The 24155-nt window shown below is 37.1% G+C and overlaps 1 protein-coding gene across 2 annotated transcripts in view; it reads right to left on the bottom strand.

Annotated features, from left to right (window-relative positions):
• LOC150084506 (transcription activator GLI3-like) overlaps nucleotides 1-24155 on the bottom strand; it is a 215630-nt gene that overhangs the window by 50243 nt on the left and 141232 nt on the right. For both annotated transcript variants that reach the window (XM_090376100.1, XM_090376102.1), the window contains exons 9-13: nucleotides 22396-22545; nucleotides 21943-22107; nucleotides 19132-19383; nucleotides 18599-18790; nucleotides 5900-6041 (exon numbers count right to left, since the gene is read on the bottom strand). In XM_090376100.1, coding sequence (XP_090232226.1) covers nucleotides 5900-6041; nucleotides 18599-18790; nucleotides 19132-19383; nucleotides 21943-22107; nucleotides 22396-22545 — 901 coding nt within the window. The remainder of the gene's footprint in view (nucleotides 1-5899; nucleotides 6042-18598; nucleotides 18791-19131; nucleotides 19384-21942; nucleotides 22108-22395; nucleotides 22546-24155) is intronic.

Here is a 24155-nt window from a genome sequence, read left to right as displayed (position 1 = left end):
TACATTTAAATATCATTTAGAAAAATATATTTTGGTCCTGTCGGCAGTTTTCGATCAAAATGAACCCATGAGTTATTTCTGATCGATCGGCCCTTGGCACACTTTTACAGAATTCTATATACAGGTGGTTTCGAAAAATCTGGTGTAATTTTTTTTGTGATTCCATTGTGCATGGGGACGAAAAAAGGTCATATGGGCTCAAACCGGAAATACTTCTCTTCCGTGTTATAGTTTGTTTTCTTTTTAAACAGAGGGAAGATAATACGTGACAATAAGTAAAATGATATATACATCTGATTCATTTGCATATTGGACGTCACTGTACTTACATGCGAATTTTGGAACGAAATCCAAAATTCCATGCAGAAGATCCATTTACTCCTTATGGTTGAGGCAACTTTTCTTAAAGCAAGAACTCGGTTGTTCGATTTATCAATTGTCCTGAAATGACCTGTAAGTGATTCAGTATTCACGTTATTATTTTCAGGCGACGTGATAATTTTTTACTTTGATCATACTCTAACGCTGAAATAGCATATTCGTTTTACTTATGGAGTAGAGAACGGGAATAGATGTCCAGCCAAGGATACCTTTGCAGCTAATCTATGGGCATCTTCAATAGATAGGATCCTTTTCGCCTGTTATCGCTGATTAGAGAAGAATCACAATTGTCTGAGTACATCCGCTTTTTTCGGGCGTGAATCACACCAGAGATTCACGCCCGTTCACTAGAGATTCCATTATTAATTTTCACGATAACGATTGGGCACGAGAAAATCCTCATGTTATCAATGAGTCTTGGTCAAGGCTCGATGATAACATGAGGATTTTCGCTGGAATGTTTGGGCTAGTGTCATTTTTTTACTGCTACCAAAGCTCAATATCAAAAATTACAGGCATTTTCTTGGAGAAGGAGGAGGAGAAAAGAAGCATGCTTGAAGGAATCCCATTGAAGACATTTGACACGTTTACAAATGTCGTATATACGTAATGGGGCTGAAGCACATTTTAGCCTCATTGCTCGAGAAGTTTTCGTTAAAAACATATCTTGGTCGATGGATTAGTGGAGGCGGACCAACTGTATAGCCGCACGCTCTGGCTATAAGACCCTGTTTATGCTATCATTGGGAATTAAATTAAGGTCAAGAAACATCAAGATGTTCACGTTGTCCCTGTTCGTAATATTAGCACAGGTTCTCCGAGAATGGTTCGTGGATGGTTGTCAAACAATTCGTAACACTCTGGGAATTTTCCCAGAAAAGTGGCTGATGTGAACTTTCCTTCAAAAAGGAAAGTTCACATAAGCCACATACAGTGTGCGTTAATACTTTAATAAAAAAAAATAATAACTGTCTAATTATTTTATTTATTTTTTCACAGAGTAAGGTAAGGATGCTTATCAAGACATCCTGTTCACTCGAAGAAAAAAGTGAGAATGAACTATAACTCAGAAGAGAAGAGTTTCTCGATCTATATCCATAAACAGGTTTTTCATCTCCATGCTTGAGCAGAATACGCTCCCAAAATTTGATTAAACTTTTCTAAACGCCTTATTGTATATACAGTCGGACCTCTAACGAAATTCCGTATAGCTAATTTCTCTATTTAGCAATTTATTTTTATTTCCCCTTGGTCATTACATTGAAAATAGTTTACGTATAACGAACTGATTTTGAGACACCTGGGTACTCATTGTTTGCACTTCTGGCCGTTAGTCAATAGAGCTGATGCTGTAGAACGCATGAATTAAGAGCTAGAAAGGATTAAGAATTAATCCCTTTAGATTTTAAAAGCTAAAACATTCCACAATTTAGTAGTGCCCGTAAAACATATACAACCACCGCGTCTACTGTACGGAGAAGTCCACGGCCATTGACAAAGATTAAAGCATATTTCAGAAGCGGACTTGGCTCTGATCAACCTGTTTTCCACCGTAAGCACCTTATTAGAGAATTAGGAGAGAGTGATTTTCCTTTATCCTGGATAAAGGAAAATAATTCATCTGTTGTTTGGAAGAAATGAGTAACCCACACTTCCACAAAATTTCACCTGTCTCTGTTTTTATTATGGCAGGTTCAAGTGGTGTCCTTAATCTGTTTTGTTTTAACTGCTGAGCAAGTAACCTTACAGTGCCTAGAGGAAATCCTTCAATATAGTGTAAAAAAGTGGAAGTGCTTAATAGTGTAGATCGGGGAGTTAAAAAAAAATTGCTTTAAAATTTGGTATCCGTGTCAGTAGTGCGTCAACCATTATGAAAAACCTTGTTTCGATTTTGAGGAAATGGGACCCATTCCGAAGCGTATGAAATTATGCCTGTATGAAGGTGTAGATGAAGCAGATTTTAAGTGGGTAAAGTTGATTCGAGACCAAAACATGCGGATATCTGGATCATAAGAAAAGAAAAGGCCATGGAGTACGTATCTTTTCTGGGGCATAAAACATTCCAAGCCAGTTCTGGTTGGTTGGACAAATTTAAAAAAGCACTGTGGCCGACTCGAAAAACTTATTTCCGGTGAAAGCGGAGTTGTAATCGAAGAAGACTGTATCCATTGGAAAGAAACAGTTTTGAAAAAAAAATTATGGAGGACTACGAGCCCAAAGACATGTTCAATGTTGTTGAAACAGGTCTATTTTTTAAATGTTTGCAGAACAAGACACTGACTTTTAAAGGTTACAAATGTTTAGGTGGTAAAAATAGTAAGGAGAGAATCAGTCTTGGTTGGTGCAAATATGGCTGGTAAAGAAAAACTGGAGCTGTTGGTAATAGGCAAAAGTAAACAACCTCGATGTTTCAAAGGAGGAAAGTCATTAGAGTTGGACTACAACAAAAAATCTTGGATGAAAAGTGAAATTTTTGAACAGTGGATTTTAAATTTCGATAGATGACGAAAGAAAACAGAAAAATCGCGTCGATTTTCGACAACTGCCCTGCCAACCTCGGTAACTTCGAAACTTAGAAGTGTGAAGCTTGTTTTCTTCCCTACGAATACCTCGTCTAAACTGCAGCCAATGAACAAAGGCATTGTCAATAATTTGAAAAAGCACTACCGAAGGCGCATATTGAAACAAATTATACTGAGAATAGGAACCAAACAACCTATAGATTCTGTTATAGATTTTTGGATGTGGATGTCAGAGTCCGTGAGAGTGTGGAGTTAAGATGTGACGGAAACAACGATTAAGAATTGTTTCGAAAAAGCAGGTTTTGCTAAAATGCTAATTAACAGAGATGAAAGGGATGAACTACTACATGGCATTGAGCAATCTTGGGAAGAACTCCAAGGTAGAGGTTTGATTAGTGGCGAAATTGTTCTTAACGAATTTTTAGGAGTTGATGATGATGTCATAGTAGCTGAATATCCGAGTGATTCCAATATTTCGGAGAGTATCCAATGAACAGTGACAATATCGGCAATGAGTTGGATGAAAATGAGGGCAATATTAAACCTTCCAAACATGAAATGTTGGCAGCATTGGAAACTTTGCTTCGAGGCCTTCAGCGTGAAGAAAATATGCCAGAAAAATATATTTGAGTGTACGACAAAAAATAACCAAATATTTTACGAAATAATTCCTAAAAGTGTGCTATTATATTGTGCGCATCATGTAAGTAGTAATTTCTTAATATGTATGTATTAATAAATTAATTGTTTTAAAGTTTTAGAAAACTTATTCATGCCCACTTATTTCTGATTTATTTCCCATCTTTTACTATATTTCTGAATGTTGATTACAGTATTTTTCATTGTTGAAAAGATCACATTTCTGTATAACGAATTTTTCAAGAGAACGATCATTTTCGTTATATAGAGGTCCGACTTTATATATATATATAAATACACACACACACACACACACGAGGGGTGATCATTTAATTCGCGGACTGGTGCAAGATCTTATTTTAATTGTCATTATCTGAATCTTCTGTGGATTTATCCTTCTCGAAATAGTCTCCCTTGAACTTTACACACTTTCACCACCGTCGTACCTACGCAATAAATGCTTCTTGCAAGCCATTTTTCGAAAGACTGCGAAGTTCTTCCGTTGCGTTGGACGCAAAATGCTTGCCTTTCAGAGCTTTCTTCAGACGTGGAAACAGGAAGAAATCACACGGGGCTAAGTCCGATGAATAAGGGGGATATGGCACAACTTCGGCACCTATGGCAGTGATTACTACCTGCACAATATTAGCATGGGGCCTGGCATTGTCTTTATGGAGAAACCACTTCACATCGGAATATGACCATCCTACCAAGACGCTCATTACCATAAGCTTCATTCATCTCTTTAACTGTTTCCGACGCACTTAAGTTTGCTCTACTAATCCATATGAGGAAGAGGCGAGTGAGTATGCCATTAAGCGAAATAAACAAAAAAAGGGGGAGGGCAAAAATACTGCTTTATGCAGAATTATCGCTTTATTCACAATTTGATAAAGCAATGTTCGACTTCAATTTATCAAATTCGAAAAGTGTTGCGCAAAAAAAAAAAAAAGGGCCAATTCTCTCATCACCATACATAACTTTTGACCTCTGCGTTATCCGAAAACATTTGCCACCAAACTGTTACCTAAGTGGACCAAACAAATGGCAATCGCTAGGGACATTTGGATCAATCAGTTCTTCTGCATGATAAAATTTAAATTTAAAAAATTAAAACTATTTTGAAATTTATTTATATATACGTTCATTTACAAAATTTTTATATGCATATATTTAGATATAGTCTATGGGTTGATGTTTATACATATGTGTATAAACATCATGTTCTTATATAATTTCTAAAATTGCTTTTTTTTTTATTTCACGTATTTTTGATATTATCTATAATACCTATTTTAGATAGTTCATGCATCTCATCATTTTTAATTATTTTATTATGTATTTTTACTATTTTATATATTTTATTATTACATTTATGCATTTCATTTTATATTTGCGAACTGATTCCCTAAGCTCTTTCAAATGCAGCATTCGCAGCATCTCCAGACTTTTGAAAATGCATAAGAAGAACATCTCTACAGTTCCAGAAAACAGTCACCACTGCCTTCCCTGCTGATAGCACAACCGTAAACTTCTTTGCTGGCAAAACAACCAGGATGTTTGCATTCATGCACGTTTGAATACAGGTTGAAAGTGGTGGATCCACGATTGGGTTTCTGAAAATGATGTACCTCACTGATAACAACAGAACTGAGTGCATTTCGAGAATAAAGCAATGGTAAGTGTATAAATGTGTTTTATAATTACGTTGAGAAATAAATGCAATGTTCCGGGCCATAACGTCTTTCTTTAATTGTACCCTACTGAATATCACTCGTATTTTAAAATGTGCGTCTTTGTGATATAGATTGCAAAAATAGCTGGATGGAATTTTCTTTTTTCGATGTTATTTGCTTAATTTCGTATAGGTAATGTTTCAAATGTTCTCATTGTTATTTACTTCATTTCATAAAAGTTTCTTAAAAGTAATTTAGAATAAATGTTTCAAAATTTCTAAAAAAAATTCAACTTTAATTTATTTTATGTAAACAGGGAGCTAAAATGTCAATAACCCGAACTCCAAGATACAAGTACGTCTGACCGTTACTTCTCATTTGAAACATTCATCATATCAGCTTGTAATTGCATGGAAATAATCAGGGACTTTCATTAAATATCGGGTCGCTGCAGTGCACACAATGCAATTACCTTTATTCTACTTTCAATGTAGAATAAATCCACTTGAGGCTTTTTAGAAATTTAGCAGTCTCAAGTGGATCAGGTTTTTTGAAGAAGCAGGGTCCTTCAAAAAACCTGAAACGTTATTTGCTATTGGAATAACTAAATCATTATTTATTTTGATATTAAATGGATTACTTAAGCATTGTGAATTCGTAAAAGCTTAAAATAAAGTTTACCTCCTGATGGCAACAATCGAGGAAGCCAAGAAGACTTTGATTTGAAAGGACCGTGAATGTTTTCCCTTAACCAGTCCCTAGATGGCTCACTATTATTTCCGGGTCCTAACGAACAGGTCACAACACCTGGGTAATCCTCTATCTAAATAACAGTAACAGCAGTAGCAGTAATGGTAGTAAAATTAACAGCTTTAATTTAAATGAATAAAAGTAATTATTCTCCACTTTAGCTCTGCAAGGTTCTGAATATACAGAGGTGTAAGGATATAATAAGTATAAGAGATGAAAATAAAGTTTTACTAGTAAAATTATAGTTCAATTTGTTAAATTTGGACATACAATTTTCACCCGTGATGTCCTTGTGAAGAAAGTATGGCCTATCAACGGCCTGGATCAGATGCGATTAACAATAAACAGGATATGCGTCAATAAAAAGCAGTTCCAATTGTGGATTCATTGGATGACCGTTTCCTACATCAGCATGTTAGAGAGACAATCAGAGAAAGATTTGTTTGTTTTGATTTGTTTATTGGCAGCAACTGTTCATGCACTAACAATCTGTAAATAAAATAACCACTAGGTAGCAGCGATCACAGTGCATTGATACGAAATTTATTTAAAGATGTAACTACTGTCAAGGGCAAAGGGATGGATTCTTGCTTTCCGAAAGGGGCTTACAATGGTCTCAATGGTTAGTTTTTAAATTTTATGCAGTGGCAACAACTGATGATGCTACCAACAACGAATTATAAATGGGAAGCATTCAAGGAAATAATTGTAGTAGCCTGGGCTTTTTATAACGACTAAGATATATAGAGTTCAATACTTAAATGAATATCAAATGGACTGATGAGACTCGTGACAGAAAACAAAATACATGGGGTGCATATACATTATCAGGTGATACAGAAGCCTACAGTAAATGTAGAGAAGAGAAATTATGAAAGTCCCAACAAAAAATGCACAGTAAAGAAAAAAAAAAAAAAAGACTTCTTTACTTATGTGAATACTAAAAGGAAAGGGATGAATCACATTGGTCGACCAAATATGAATGGTTTGAATATTGATGGTCTTGCTCAAATGGCTGAAAAAGTGAACAGGTATTTTGCATCTACATTCACACAGGATGGATATTTTAAGCACGAAGATGGGGATCACACAGGGGCAATTTTTTAGGAATTTTCGAGAGAAAATTATGGAGTCGCTAGTTAAAGAAGTAATGCAGGACCATCTAAACAGGAATGCAGCCATTCTATAATCACAGCATGATTTGTTAAGGAGCGATCTTGTCTGACCAATCGGACGGGATATTATGATGCTGTAACAAAGGAGCTGGATGCAAAAAATAAATTTTAATATAATATACTTAGATTTCAGAAAAGCTTTAGGTACATCTCTTCTTGGATTACTGTTATTAATGGAGTTTATCAGGGTTCACTGCTGGGCCCACTTGTTTTCTGTATTTGTTGATGATACTGGCGAAGGCTTAATGTTGAAGTTTGCAGATAATGGTTAGCAGAGATTGGAAAATGGCAAAGAAAGGTTGACAGAGGTTGATAACAGTAATCAAGGTATGTTACTGCAAGAGGATCTTAAAAAATTAGGCAAATGGGCTGAGAAGTAGCAACTGAAGTTTAACATAAACAAATGCAAGGTGCTGCACATAGGTATAGGTAGCTGTAATCGCAGAATAGCATATTAACTGTGTCATGCCACACTCAGGATAGTGGAGAATGAAAAAGAATCGGGGTAATTATGCACCCAGATATGCAGTTCTTTGAGTAGTGCAGAAGGGTTGCTATAGGACAGCTCAAGAGTTTTGTCAATGATATACAGGAATTTTTCCAGCAGGGATATGGAGGTGATTATCTCATTAACCAAGGCAATAACAGTATTAGGCCATATCTTTCATACTGGTCGGGAAGCCTCATTTTAGGAAGGATGCCCATCTGTTGGAAAGGGTGCAGAGAAGATCAACGAGATTAGTAAGAGAAATAAAAGGGTGCTCTTACCAGGAAAGGATTCAGTTCTGAAAATTACAGCCCTAGAGACCAGACACCTGCGAGGAGATTTCATCGAGGTGTTTCAGGCTGATGACTACAATTCTTCTTTGAGTTTATGTGAAATACATTTCACCAGCTCACTTAATAAGAGAATAAAAATGTCATGTGTCACTTTTAGAGACTCCAGGGATCTAGTTAACCATTTGGTCTTTAGTGAACGAGTCATTTATTTTTTATGGCGCATGAACACTTAAGACCATTAGTTATATAATTTGTTATATAATAAAAGCAAGAGTAACTTACAAAATAAATTAATATGTCAGATTGTACAAATAGTTAAAATCAAGTAAATCAAGGTAAAAACAGATAAATAAACAGAAGTATACACGATGATTATCAAAAAGTATTAAATATGGGTAAAGATTTATAGTTTTAAAAAAAGTGAAAATTTTCGGATACATCACTTTTGTCAGGAAAAATGGGCATGGTTTTGTCAGGGCACGATTAAAATCGCTACACCATAAAAGATGTGCATTGAAAAAATTAGATCACGCAATAAGAACCTGTTTGATGGTTAAAATAGTGTTACAACGCTCGCGCATATCATCAGCTCCCAGAAGAAAATCGTGTGTCAGGTGGCACTCGTATGCGGAGCCGAGCGAGAATAACTTCCTCTTTATGGTTCCTGTGCAGACTAGACTGTCAATGTTAGATTACAGACTTAACCTCATAACTTTTTCCTGTCCATTCCATGAGTGTTGCCAGTGGGCGAGCAGTTTCTTTCATATTACTTGCTTGTAATCTGTATAGAGGACTAATATGCAGGAGTTATAAACGGTCACTGATTTGGCTGCTGTGTCTGACAAATTATAAAGTATGATCCCAATGTGGCTGGGGATCCAGCAGAAACGAACATCAAAACCAGATTGAGAAAGGAAGTGTAGTTTATGCTGTACCCTGGGCAGGATTGGATGATGATTAAACTTTATCGATGGCAAGGATTGCAATAAGTTAGAATTTTCAGATCAGTGTGCTGAAAAGAGTTGCAGGCAGACAGAACACTGACCTTCCCCAGCTGTTAAGACAGAAGTGGCATGCTGGGATAAGAGCATGCAAGGGTGAACGGGATTGCTCTGGTGATGGGCAACTTTGTCTAGTGTTCTGTCCAAATCTCAGAGTAGCCATTGGATACGAATATCGAATGGACGATAGGCAGTCTAGCGAGTGTTGTACAGATTTTCCCAGCGTGGTTCGAAAACAGATGTTCACGTGGGCTAGTCTGACAGGGATTTCAATTTGACAGCATACTGTAGAGACAGAGTTCGGGAAGATCCCCATGCTGCCAGACAGCTAATACTGTAGAGACAACTGTTTCCGACGAAACGATAACGATAGTTCATCTTTATCGTTGGCTTCAACATAGAGGCTCTGGATAAGAGGTGTTCGAAATGCTCCATGGCAATACGAATCGCCTGATAATGGATAGGATCCAGCGATTAGAGAACACAGTCTAGCAACTGCGTATACTTGGGAGCCGTAATCTAATTTGGATCGCACAAGTGCACGATAGAGGCGCAATAAAGTGCACGAGTCAGCATTCCAAGAGTTAGAGGAGATTACAAGTAGGATATTTAAACCTCTCGTACACTGCGCACGTAGTTAAAGAATATATATTCTAGAAAGGTCACCTATCTATCAAGTGCAAGGTCCAAAAATTTAGTCTCAGGTACCACTGGAAAACAATTTTGTCAGTCTCAGTTCAAGTTCACGGTGACGCTTGGGACAAAAATGTATAGAAACGATCTTTTGCAAGGAGAACCTAAAGCCATTATTCACTGTCCATATGTTCAGGTGATCAATGGCAAGTTCCAGTTCCCTCTCCATTACTCTCATGTTTCAGGATTGAGAGAATACGTTAAGATCATCAGCACAGTTTACAGTTCGAGGAAGTTGTTCTGTGAATATAATTCACTTTGGTGACAAAAAGAGTAACACTTATGCCGATTCCTGTGGTACTCCCTCCTCTTGGCTGAAGGACCGACACAAAGTAGATCCTACACGAACTTAGAAGGAACGACGGAAAAAAAATAAAATTAAAATTGGGAGATGAGATGACCTCTAGAAAGATGGTAAAAAGGTCTTTTAAAATTGTAATTCTCCAAGGTATGTCGTATGCTTTTTCCATATCAGAAAACACTGACCAGGTGTTCTCGTTTAAAAAGAGGCATCTTATGGATGTTTCCAACCTAACTAAATTGTCCAAAATGAACCAGTTCCTTCGGAAGCCATTTGCCTCCAAATACCATATGAGGCGGACATTAACCATTCCGTCCAGGATTTTGCACACACAGCTAGTCAGAGCGATGGGACGGTAGTTTGTTGGAATCTTTTCCTGGCCGAGAACGATTGCCTTAAACTAGGAATCGGGAAACTGCTCCTCTACAAAGATTCTATCATACAAAGAGAGTCATTGGTCCATGTATTTTGCTGATAGATGTTTCATTTCATGATGGACGAGGTCTGGTTCAACAGCACTTACTAAGAGTTAGGGCTGTTTTTTTATAAAGTAAATGCCCATTATAGGGGTGAGAATTCTTAGATTTGAAGTTGATTACCTTTTCGTTTTTCTCTTTAAGAACCAAGAACTGTGGGTGTAAGAATATTTTGAAGAGATGTCTTCAATTGTTTCAAAGTCATCCACAACTTCTTCAATTTCAGAAACATATTTCTTACTATTAAATTCAAAAACAGGATAACTTTACAAATGATCTTGCGTATTTGCAAAGTGATCGAATTTTTTTTCTTTGAGATCCTTAGCCATTGCCAAAAATTGATATTTATATGCAGAAATATTACTAATCATGTCACCCACATTTTTATATTTTCCTTGTAATTCCAAATTCATATCACTTAATTTACTGGTAAAATCTGCCAAAAAAGCCAGACCACACAACCACTTTGATAATCATCTCCCCTTTGATTAACAATTTTTTTTTAAATTTCATTCAGCAAATTTCGAAATATCTATAGAAACTTACTCCGATTCAACCACCTCACATTTGTGTGTAATATCAAATCTGGTTCATTTTCATCGAGTTGCATTTTGAAAAGTCTCCTTTGAAGAGATTGTCCTCTGGTGGAATTCACGATTTTGAAAGCTATGTCCATAACACTTAGAATTTAATCTTTTGTTGGCTAACATTTGTTGGTGGTTGATACAGTGGTAACTCAAAAAATCTGGGAATTCACCATCCTTTTGGCACAATTCGATGAATCCGTTAAGTTTAATTTTTTCAATAAAATTTCTGAATGCGTTAAACATATCAAGACCTCTAGTGATTTCTTTTAACGAAACCATACCCAGCAGTTCTTCTCTAGTGGCAGAATCATCGAAAACCATTCGAATAAAATAGAGCTGTATCACTGACGTCTGTGGATTCATCCAGTTGAAAAGAAATGGACACACCACTAGCAATATGAGCACGCAATTGTTTGCTCACATTTTCACTCGTTTTTTCAATGCTTCGCATAACAGTATTCCAAGATAATTGCAGATCTTGAAGAGCACTTTTAATTTCATTTTTGTTCGTAAAATTTTCAAAAAGAGAATCTGTTATTTCTAAAAATGCGTCTTTGATGAATTGACCATAAGAAAATAGTTTGCATGATGAATTGACCATAAGAAAATAGTTTGCATTTTTTGGCAAAAAGATGACTTACTTTAAATGATGCTACAGTTACTGCTTTAGATTGTAAATTAGGTGTCACGAAGAAATTTTGTTGCGCGAATAATCTGGATTTAAGTTCTTTTAATTTATATTTTCTAAGGTCACTATTAGGCGGAAAATCCGATCGGTATTTACTATATAGATATTAATATCGTTAATAAATATTGAAAGCGGTAAGGGGGCCCAACATGGGTTGCGTTGAAGTGCCTTTCTAAATTTCCTATTTTGGGTATAGCCACGGAAGCATTGCGAATCAAACAACAACATTTTTCTTTTATCATTACAAAAAAAGTATTCCAGATCCCCCTCTTGATGAAAACGATACGTTTTACTCTTTTTCGTAGTATTCATTTTAAATCAAGGGATATTAAATAAACATATAAGTACTGTCCAGTTATTAATATTAAGTAAGCTAAATAAGAATTCGACACAAACACTATGCTCTCCACAACATAACTGCATGAATTTTCACTAGACCACAGAGTAGTACTCTGTTCACTAGACAAGCCTAGCTGTTGCGCGGCGACAAGACTGGTCATGTGGTTCAACGGATTTGTAATAAGCGTATGCAGTGGGGTGCATAATAATAATAACAACATAGATTTTGACTAATCTATTTTTTATATATGTTCAAAATTCGTCGTGATCGACCGAAATTAAAGCTGCGATTGACTTGTTGGCCACCCCTGGTATAAAGGTCTCCCCAAGTGCACTGGGTATTGAAGTTGGGTCTGCAATAACACATCATTATATTCGGTGTTATGTATATTTTCCCTTCATTTACTGGATTTTGTTTCAGACAGCTTTAGTGCTAGTGGACTGGGTAATAGCAGATGTAAAACAGAGCCATGATTCCTTTTGGCTCTGAGGGTGAAACTAGTATGCTTTGGTGCGAGCACGTTTAAAGGCTAAGAGATTGCCGTGGTAGGATATCGTCGGAATATTCCCCAAGCTTTGTTTTGAGCCTTTTTTTGCTGCTGTGCATTTTGCATTCCACCAAAATTTGGGAAATGGTGGAAACAGGGGTTAATGTTTTCGGAATTGTAATTGCAGCTGTATGGACAATCTTTTCTTATGATGCATGCCGCTGCATCTCCCTGCTGAATCTCCTGATGTTAAACTCTTCCAGATGTTGGGAGGCATTCCAGTCAGCATGATCAATCTTCCATCGCAGTAATCTAAAAGGTAGACACCGCCACCCATTAAGCAGGCTAGTTGTTACGGGGAACTGATCACTTCCGTAGGGGTTTTCCTCCACCTCCTAAATGAGTGAAGGAAGGAGAGGAGGGGGAATATAGAAAGATCAATAGCAGAGAATGTTCGAGTAGGTATATGGAAAAGGTGTTCGTTCCCATATTTAGAAGGGGGAGGTCATTGTCAATGAGCATATGCTCTATAACAGGACCATTTCATTAATGTCGGCACTACCCTACAGTGTGTTAAGTTCACTGAAATCCTCCAGCAGTAAGACAGGAACGGACAGCTACAAAATGAGATTAAGATCTGTCCGGGTGATGTCGGTCCTAGGTTACTGTTAATATAAATCCTACCGCAAAGCGAATTGCTACTGCTTCAATGTCGGAGGTAAGGGGCAAAAGGTTGAAATGGGGCTGCCCACAAGGATTGAAATTCTATCCCCAATTTTGTCCTTACGTACGATAGTAGTATCATGAAACAGAGCATTTTCCTTTGCCTTTAAATATGCCTCACATGCAAGCAAAATTAAACTGGCTCAAGCTTTTACAGGAAGGTCTTGACGTCATTATTTTGCCGGAATTCACGATAATTGTTGTGTCGTAAAACACCTTAACAACAACAATAATTCCACTGCGGGAATTTAGCCATTGTTTTGACTTTGTAGATCCGTAGGTCGACTTCCGAAATGCTGAAGGCTTACTCTTCTCATTCTTGGATTTATTTTTTGGGGAGGGAGTATGGACGCTGTCCCGTGTTCATTTCTTCCTCCACAAAGAGTTCCAAGAAGGTATCGTCTGGTGGTACCTCCGTCACCTCGACATCCACTTTGTTTCAGAACTATGGGGTTCTTCTGGTTTTTTATTCTTTTCTGTAGGAAAAGAATATTCTGTAGGAATCTCCTTTGTTACTGGGAGCATTAGGAGGTACCGATATGGAAGTGGCAGTTGATTGATCTTTCAGCGCAGGTTTTTTTTTCCCTCAATGTACCTCAATTTGCATGAGAGATATATATGTGACGTTATCAACATAAAGGCACTGTCGTGTGTCTCTCTCTCTCTCGAAGTTGGAGGCTATAGAGGTCTTTTAAAATACCAACACTCCAAGTTGTGTCATATGCTTTTTAGGGATCGAAGAACACGGACACCGCGTTTTCGTTTAATAAAAGCATCTACAATACATATTTCCATTCAAATTAAAGGCCTTAAAGTGGACTACTTCCTTGGGAAAGTGGACTAACCAGAAAGCAGGTTATTTTCTTTTAAATAGAATAGAAGGTGACTATTGACCATTCTCTCTCCAGGATTCTGCAAGAACAACTAGACAGAGCAATATATCGATAGTGTAAGAATTTTAGGATCCTTTCCTAGTTTAACGAAACCTGGCGCAGGGCGATTGCCGTGGGCCAGGTGTACGGAAAGGGTCCTTTAAGAAAGGTTCTGTTATTCAAAAAGAGTAGTTGATCCCCACTTTTATTGAAACGTGTCTAATCATTTCATAATCGATATCGATGTTACCTGGTCCATCAGAACTGATAGTATTGGTAAAATTGAGACCTGTTTTCGACTGTTGAATGTTAAATACCCCATTTTAAGGCTGAAGCACCTGTTTTATTTTTCTATCCAGGCATGTTCCTCTGTGTGTGTGTGTGTGTGTGTGTGTGTGTGTGTGTGTGTGTGTGTGTGTGTGTGTGTGTGTGTGTGTGTGAAACTCTGTCAGGTGTTGAAAGGCATTCCAGTCAGCCAGTCTGATCACTCTTCCGCAATGATAACATCAAGGGGGAGACGCTACTTCCCACTCATATCTCCACTAAGTAATGTAGTTATAACAGGGACCTGAGCAATTTCATATGGGTTCTTCTCCATCTTCCAAGTAAATAAAGGGAAGCGAGAAGGGGAGCCTTTTTCTAATGTTTAATATGTTTTCTGTTCAAAGAACATCCGAATAGGCATGCTGAAGAAGGTGCCAGTTACCACATTTAGTGAAGGGAGGTCTTTGAGCATATGCTCTATGATAAGGTCCCTCCGTTAAGGTGAACACAACCCCACGGGGTGGAATGTTCACTGAAATCACCAAGAAGTAAGATAGGGGAAGGAAATTGAATAATAAAATCACCATAGTCTGGTCTGTCTGAAGGATGCCTGTCTCAGGTGGTTTTTTTTTTTTTCACTTCGTGGTTTAGTTCGTCGGTTTCAGTAGTAGATAGCAAGGTTTGCTCACCCTGAAAACTGTTTTTGGTCCAGCAAAAGAGGCAAATTGACGAGAGAACACACGTGATTTATGGATATAACGTGGGCATATCAGTTAGTTTTTGGTTGGCCCTAACGCGATAGTTTTTTTTTATTCATTTATTTTTGTTTAATTAATTAATTATTATTTATTTTTGTTCCATTTGGTAAGTCCGCTCGCGAGCAGACAGTGGTTATAATCACCATCCTCGGTACACCGGTGTAAAAGGCTCGGATTTGAATCCCAATGCGAGTTACTTTAACGGGCTTCCCTTCGTGGCTGAGTTAGTCAGTCTCAGGCGTGGACAGCAAGGTTTTTTTCCCCCTCACACAAACTACGGATTTTCTTCCAACAAAGCAAGCAAATCGACCAGAGAACGCCAGAAACATATGGACACATTATACATGAGCAGATGAGTTGGGTCTCGGTAGTCCTAGCCCTAATATGAGAGTTTTTTTTTTTTTTTTGGTCCATAGTTTCATTTTTTGTCCGAGTTCTTACCTGCGCAAAGAACTTCCCAGATGATAAACAGATAGAGCGTACTGTAAATAAAAATAGCAACTTGAAATTGCTACTGTTTTGTTTTGAGTATCCCCACAAAAAATATCCCCCACTCTATTTTCATAATTAATAATAACGTTTTGAAAGGAAGTGCCTTCAATTGCCTTTAAATACGTAACCTGCACGCAAAAGAAAACTACTTCATGCTTTTACAGGAGGACCTTGACGCCATCAGAATTTAGTCGGAATGTGCGACAGATCCATTTTAAGAATTTAGCCATTATTTGAGCTTGGTGGATCCGTTGGTCAGCTTCTGAACTGCTAAGGGCTTATTGTTCTCAGTCTTTGATTTATATATACATATACATAATGTATCCCTATTCAGAGCTAAATAAGCTGAATGCCACCAAAATTAGTAAGTAAACTATTCAAAGCATGGGGAGAAGGATCCCATAAAAAAAAAAAAAAAAAAAGTTCAGAAATCTGCCGATAGGGGATAATACGGCGCTATACAAGAGGAAAGATATGACAAAGTACCAACAAATAAATAAATAAGACAAACGTTAACTTAATTACAAATTTTTATTTCTGCTCTTTGCAAAAAAAAAAAAAAAAAAAAAGAGAAAGAAACTAAAAAATAAGACACCTGAGAGAGCAGAAACTTTGCATAAATCTGAGTTAATTTAATTTTCCCAGCAGCAGACATCTATAAAGGCACAACACGAACATCGCAAGCGTATTTTGTAAGTTTACTGTTAACAATGCGTCTCAGTCTGCCTGATCGCGCTTTAATTGCGAAGTTCTTCACGTTAATGGATGCAATGCAGCAGCCACTCTGTGTGAAATTTAAACGCTGTAAAAACTTACGTCAAGGTCCTTTATCAGCTGTGCCAGTTAGAAGGATGATTAACAAATTTGAGGAAACTGGGTCCTTTATTGTTAAGTGTGGAAGAGGAAGGAAGCTTCTTTCACCTCAGGTATCAAGAGGAAGTTGCAACGGCTATCGTTGACCGATCTATGGATACAGCTGCTGGAACTGGTACCAGCGCACGGGGAGTAGCGAGGCACTTGGATGTCCATGTTCCATTGTATGGAAAATTCTTCGGAAACTAATCCACTATTATCCGTACAAGATCAGTCGTCAGCAGAAGCAGCTGCAAAGAGATGATCCTGAAAAACGAATGGCATTTGCTCTAACGTTTTCGGCCAGAATGGAAGTGGACGATGCCTGGCCATTGTACATTCTTTGGGGAGACGAGGCCCATTTTTATCTCGTTGGGACTGTCAACACTCAAAACTGCCGAATATGGTCTTCAGAAGCACCGCATGCTATTCAACAAATCCCATTTCACTCGCCGAAAATCACCGTCTGGTGTGGTCTGACTTCAAATTTCATCATAGGGCCATACTTTTTTCGAGGAATTGTACCCAGCAGGAGCAGCAATCTGTTCTGTTACAGCACAAAGATAATATTACATGCCGAGCAGTTTCATTATTCCTCAATTGCAGCAAAGAGGATGCCTGGATGAGACAATTTTTATTCAAGATGGGGCTCCTCCTCATATCGCCTGACCAGTACAGCAGCTTCTCCGGCATCACTTTACTGCAGAAAGAGTCATTAGTCGTTTGTTTCCCATTGTATGGCCACCACGTTCGCCTGACCTTACACCGTGTGATTTTTGGCTGTGGGGTCACCTCAAGGCCAATGTCTATCGAGGAAGTGTCCCTAACCTGGCTGTCTTAAAGGACAACGTAACGCAGCATGTGAGGAACATTACTCCAGAGATGTTGCTTTTTTGCAGTCGAACACACTGTTCATCGAATGCAATTTCTGGTCCAGAACAATGGTAATCACATCGAAAACCAACTCCACCATCAGCAAAATCATCGACCATCAGGAGTAAACTGTCAGTGAGTTTGGAGCTGTGAAACCATTTCCACTTGCAGTTTACTTAGTTTCTTTCTGTTTTTTTTTTTTTTTTTTTTAAGGTTTGTCTTAGTTATTTATTTGTTGGTACTTTGACATGTCTTTCCTCTTGTACAACGCCATATTATTCCCTACATTTTTTTTTTTTTTTTCACAGGATCCTTCTCCCCGTGCCTTGAATAGTTTACTTACTAATTTTGGTGGCATTCCGCTTATTACTTAGAGCTACAGAGAATTCTGAATAGGGATACTTTAATTATGGTCACCCTATATATATATATATATATATTTTTTTTTTTATTTTGTGGGGGCGGAAAGTATAACACTGTCCTGTGTTCATTTCTTCCTTCACAAAGAGTTTCAATCCACAGAGTTTCAAGACTACCTTTTGGTGCTCCTTAATCTCTTCCCACTTGATAGAGGCAGGGCTTTGGGAAGTAATGAGATTGAAGTGGCAGCTGACTGAGTTTTCTGTGCAAGTTGTTGAGAACTCAATAAACAGCGCGCGATGGAATGAATGACTCTTCAAGATGGGAAAGCCAATTAAGTTTGTTTCTCGGTGGAGAACTTCTCTGCAACGTTTTTTGTCTTACACAGGCTAATTTATATTTATTAGTTTTGCAGCTTTACTTGCCTCCTACTAAGAGATGCTTGGCTTAAGGAGGCAAAGAGTAGCGCCAAATAAAAGTTATTCTGTTTAAAAAACAGAATGGAGGCTTGCAATTCCCTCCACTCTCTTTTTGATGCATTTTTTTTTTTTTTCGTGTGCTAAGAGCAAGTAGCAAAAAAAGTGAGCTTCTAAAAGAATCTAAAATGGCCTTCTTCGAATGAAGAATGGATTTAAAGACTAATAGTGAATGTGATTTACTTTATAAGATTATGGTAACACCGTATATTTTTAGCAGAAAAAGTTTCTTCTATTTCTGTACTGTAAAGTTAGAAAAGGAGAATAGATCTTATTCTATAAATCAAACCATTACTGATAAGATTTTAAGGCACTTTAAATGAAACGATTGCTTTTCATTTATCTATAAGTTAATTATTATGTATAATTAGTTAATAAAAATATCTGTGCATGTATACATACAGGCAAGCATTTTATCGCTTGCATTCATACCTTTGATGCTTCTAATTCCTTTCGTTCATCAATATCTAAACAGCTATCTGCCTCTGTTCCTATTCCAAGGCCGGTGGTTGTGGATACACAGTTATCGCTTATGGGTATTTCTGCCTGGGTCTGTTCCACCGTTTCGGGGAAATGACAAACGTCGCTGACCGGTGTCTGCTCCGTCTGAGATGGATACTGATCCTGTTCAAATTTAAATCACAGAAAAATTATTGCACGCAGATATGGATTTACTGTTAAAGCAATTCTTTATGTTGCTTTAAATTCAATAAAAAATGAGAATCTGTTTCGCTCAGTTTCATTTATCGCTGTAATTTTAACAAGCACAGCTATCTTTTTACCGCCATATTGAAGTATCTGCCATTTCGATGATCCATTGAACAATCAGCTGGTTAACTTAAGTATAGCAATAGTCAAATGTGATACACAAATGACAAGTTCAAATGACAAGTAAAATTGAATTGATTCATTTACGAAATTTATTTAACAGGCTATTAAAAGAATTTTACTTAGTAAATATTTACCTGGGACTGCACACTAGGATTGGAGAAGACTCCAAGTTGATTCCCTAATCCACTAGTGCCGCCACTTCCTCCGGTTCTTGAATCTTCGTTCCCCTCAGAAGGCTTTTCATCTTTATGGGCGTCTGAATCGTCGCCTTTGTGCTTCTTCTTTGCGTAGAAATCTGGACCATGTACTGTTTTCACGTGCTTTCGCAAAGAACTGGGATCGGTGTACCGTTTTGTACAGCCTGGTGCTTTGCATATGTACGGTTTCTGGCAATAAATATTCTGGATGTTAGTAAAACACCAATAAAAAACGAAAATAATTATTTTTTTTTAAATGGTTCATCACAGAGGACTACATTTCTTACATGTTAAGAAACATTTAATTTCACAGCATTTTCCTTATAAGACAATCTTGACGTGTTCTATATCTTTATCCTATAATCTGTGATTATAGGATAAAGTCTAGCAGGATATATAGGATAAAGATCGACAGAATATTTTATCAAGTTAAGTTTAACTTCCTCACCAAAGATTACTGATGTAATTAGCACTACATGGCCTAATGTTAGTCGCGTTAGAGCAACAGTCCATTTGCAGTTTTTCAATTATTTTCTTAAATATAAAACTTCTAGTGAAAAATATTTCATAACGATAAGTGCATGCTGAAATGTTAAGGGCCTTTCCATGATTTAAGACTTGAAACGTACGCGAATGACGTCTATAAACAACAGTGGAAATGTAAAAATGAACTTGAGGAGGGCACCACCACGAGTATTCACAAAAGGACCGACCTGCTTTTCAATTCGCCATATTGGCTCGTTTCTTCATTCCCCCCCCCCCAGTTCTATTAATCTAAACGACAATCATGTCTTCCCAAACAAAGTAGAAAGGGCCCGAGTTCGAATTTCGTAATTGAAGGGAATTTTTATGGGCTCTTTTTACAACGTGGCTGAGTTGGTCGGTGTCATATGAAGATTGCATGGTGTTTTTTCGGGTAAACTCGGATTTTTCGTCCAGCAAACTGACCAAAAATTTCATGCAATTACAATTCTGACGCTTTAGACTTGCATTGGCACGGCCAGGTGGCCAGGATAATACCAGTTGATCAAAGAAAGTGTACCGTATTACAAGTATGAACCCCAGGCCATAGTAGAGACCTCTATCTACAAACTACTCGTATACAGGGCCAGTGCTAAAACGGAGAAGATGATCCCGCACAACAGACCAGACATAACCCTCATCGACAAAAAGGAAAGGACTACCTAACTACCTGATCTACATCAGCAACCTCCAGAAAACATACGAGGAAATGATCAGGACGTGCACAGATCTAAGACAGGAAGTCAAAGAAATGTGGCATATGGAACAAGTAATGAGCATCACTATCACCGAGTCAACCACCGGCATGGCCCCCGTTGGAACCCAGCAGCAATAGGCTTCCAAGAGAACACTTACATAGAACTACAGAACTCTGTGATTTTAAACGCTTCTAGGATAGTAAGAGAGTTCCTTGACCAACAGTAATAACAATGCTTCAGGTGGTAGATGACTTTCATCAACCGGTGAAATACCACCACTTTGCTTATTGGAGGTTTGAAGTGGTGAAACCCATGTTTAGTCTCTAGAGCAAAGTTTCCGGCATTCACCTCCTCCCATACTTCTCCTTCAACCCATGCACGGTACTAAGTACTATAGGTTTTGATACCTTTCGTGTTTGGGGTTTTCATAAAAAAAAAATAATAATAATAATAACCGCACACAACCAACCCATGCACTTGGTACTAGTACCTGTCACGGAGCAGAAAAAATTCCATAAAGGAGAAAAAGAAAGTTTTTATAATAATAATAATAATATGTAAAATATGAATTATAAAAAGTAAATAAATCATTCTGTAAGTTAGTATTCGTATTAACTATAAGTATATAAAACATGCATTGGTTAATACTGTTCTTTTTCAAATAAAACAAAATGCCCATACCACGATTCCTATTAAGAAAGCATCTAGAGAATATAACAAAACGTTAAAAGTTACATTTGATTCATAAAACAAACGAACATTGACAGACCCCACTTTGAATCAATTGTGGCTTAATTATGAACGTGGAATTAAAAATAATGATTGCAGTCTAGCTTGGATTTTGAACACTTAACCACTATAAGAATTCAGATCTCGATTTATAGAAACAATTTTCCCTTGCAGATTGTCTAGTAAAACTTTGGGCTTGATGCCGCATGTGCTGAGATAATTTTTTTATATAATTATATAATCCAAAGTGTATTTTTGTCAAAAAATTTAAAAAATATCTCTGAAAAATCAAAAAATAGAAAAAGGCACACTCAACATCTACAGTTGGATCCAGTCACGTACGTCAAGAAACTGATTTTCAATCTAGTCTCTGTTTTTGAATGATAAACTGCTTATAATAAATTGCGGTCTATAATTCAAATTAAATGGTATTATTCAGTTCTATTGTCATCATAACAGCGAAGTAGCCGAAATGAGTAACTTGGCAATAAGAACGACTGTTGAATTACGTAATTTTGCAATTAAAAATAAATTAAATTTTTATCAATATCATAAAGGTCTTTCGAATGATATGTCCGGGTAACTATTCAAGATCGACTTCAAAAATGCAGGCTACGAATATATGGTATAATTAGCACTGATGGTAAACTGAAAGTTCAAATTAATATAGTACCATAACTAATTACAAATATGGATTAACTATAGACCAACAAATAAGCAGCAGCGTAATTTTCGAACCGTAAGGGTTAATTATTAACTCTTGAACTGAATTACTCATCTGCTACTTGTATATACGTACCTCGTTGGAATGTGTTCTGTTCTGATGCTTAGCTCTATCCGAAGCATTGCTGAAGGCCTTCGTGCATCCCGGAAATTCACACAAATACGGCTTTTCTCCCGTATGAGACCGAAGATGTGTCTTCAGATTCTCAAGCCTGGAATAAGCTTTAAAGCAGCCCTCGAACTAAGAATGCAACGATAACGAGAAACATATCAATCATTCATATTCTAGTAAAGTACATATCAAATTAACTCAGTCAATTCACTCTCTTATGCAAAATATACCGTATAACCAATTTATATTTTGCATTCATTAGTAATAATAATAATAAGTAATTAGAACAATTCGTTGTACAACTTTTAGAAGTATTAAAAGAACTTCATTATCAAAACGTTTAAATTCCCGACTGATTAAGGCATCGTCCCCACAACCCAAAAATTATTTTAGAAACAAACTACAGTATATACTTACCGTGCATTTATGAGGTTTTTCCCCAGTATGCCTTCGCATATGAACTACGAGCATATATTGTGCCTTGAAGGGTTTCTCTTCCCGCGAGCAGTCCTTCCACCCACATACGAACGCCTTTTTATTTCTGTGGATGTGGTCATTATTTATATGCTATTAATGAAAATAAAGAAATAGATAAAAAATTAAATAAATAATTGCACACATATTCTACTTTCAGTGTTGTAATATTTATAGAAAGAAACAGATTAGTTAAGTGCGTTACGTACATTTAAGGCGCATTTTTCCCCCCTTAGATTTATAGACTTTTCTTTTTCATTTTGTATGATTAACAGAAGTTAAAAGTAAAAATAGTTATCTCCTTGTCAATTAATTACTATGCTTATAACTTTATAGAACAGTTATTAAAACTCTGTAATTTTACATTCACTAAACTTAGCCATTCTGTTTAATTACAACTGTATAATATTTGTTGCTCTTCAAAGCTAACAATGCTGCAATAAAACTACATTTATGAATTCCTTTTAACACGCTTACCTTGAAAACAATCTTAAGCCTTTACTTTTTCCTTAAAAACACAGGATCCTTACTTATAAAAGTGTCTTGTATCCCGAGGTTAGAACTCGTTTTTCTCTTTCTCATTAGGTTATTTTGGTTAACTCATATTATTAGTTTTGTAACTTTATTTTTAACCAGTGAGAACCGATATCTAAAATTGCAGGCTTAAATCGGACATTTTAAATGCACTTCCAGGTTTGAATTTTTTTTTTTTTTTGCAATTTTTACGAATACTTTTATAAAATCTTTATATCTTATGTGAGGAAATTTCCTGCCCCATATAACCGCTTCCTAAGTGGAGAAGGCCCACGGTTCGAATCGATCCTATGAATAAAGAATGTTTTCTAGGGGATTTTAAGGTCAGGACTAGATCTATTTCAAATGAAGGCAGAAATTCAATTTTCATCGATATATTCTACTTTTCATTCCACAAAATTGCTCGCGAATTATTTAAAGGAAATACTAATAGCACTCAGAACTCTTGTCAGCTACTACACTGCGCAACACGACAAAATTAACAGAACACAGAAAATGTAGTGTAATCGTGCAGCTTGTCATGAAGCAGCCAAAATTTGGTATGGTCGTACACCACAGGATAACGATGAAATGAGGAGACAGCGAGAAACTTCGAACGGGTACACAAAACATTTATAGGGGTTGTATAACAATTATCAAAAAGGTCACACTACAGAAGTCGATACAAGATGCTCGAAAATATAATCCCATGACATCAGTATGAGTATGATTCCCTCCAACGGATAAACAGACCTGACAGCGGTGAAGCATGCTCGATATATGCGTGTTTATAAGATTTTGTGGAAAAAAATCCCATTCTTCCTCACCTGCCGACCGGACTAGCTGGGTAGGTAAATTGCCTGCCTGGCAACCCAAAGGTCGCGGGTTCGAATCCCGCCTCGGGTTTGGATCAGTGTAGAAAATGCAAACCTTTGGGAGGTGCAATATAGCCACAGAAGCCGATGCGCCAACAACTAACAAAAAAAAAAAAAACCTTAGCTCACCAAGAGACCGAGGAGTTGGCTGTCGGCGTGCAGTGCAACCCCCAAGGGCGTTCCACACATCTTCGATTGGATTTAAGTCTGGTGATCGTGCTAGCTACGACAGTCGTTGGATATCTACAGTTTCAAGGTATTCTTCCACCACTTGAGTTCTATGTGCAGTGGCGTTATCGTGTATGAAAAGAAAAT

The sequence above is a fragment of the Mastigoproctus giganteus genome, chromosome 6 (assembly GCF_048544385.1).
Source record: "Mastigoproctus giganteus isolate SK-2022 chromosome 6, ASM4854438v1, whole genome shotgun sequence".
Taxonomy (NCBI): domain Eukaryota; kingdom Metazoa; phylum Arthropoda; class Arachnida; order Uropygi; family Thelyphonidae; genus Mastigoproctus; species Mastigoproctus giganteus.
The sequence above is the reverse complement of the archived record's forward strand: the minus strand, read 5'-3'. Positions and strand labels throughout refer to the sequence as shown.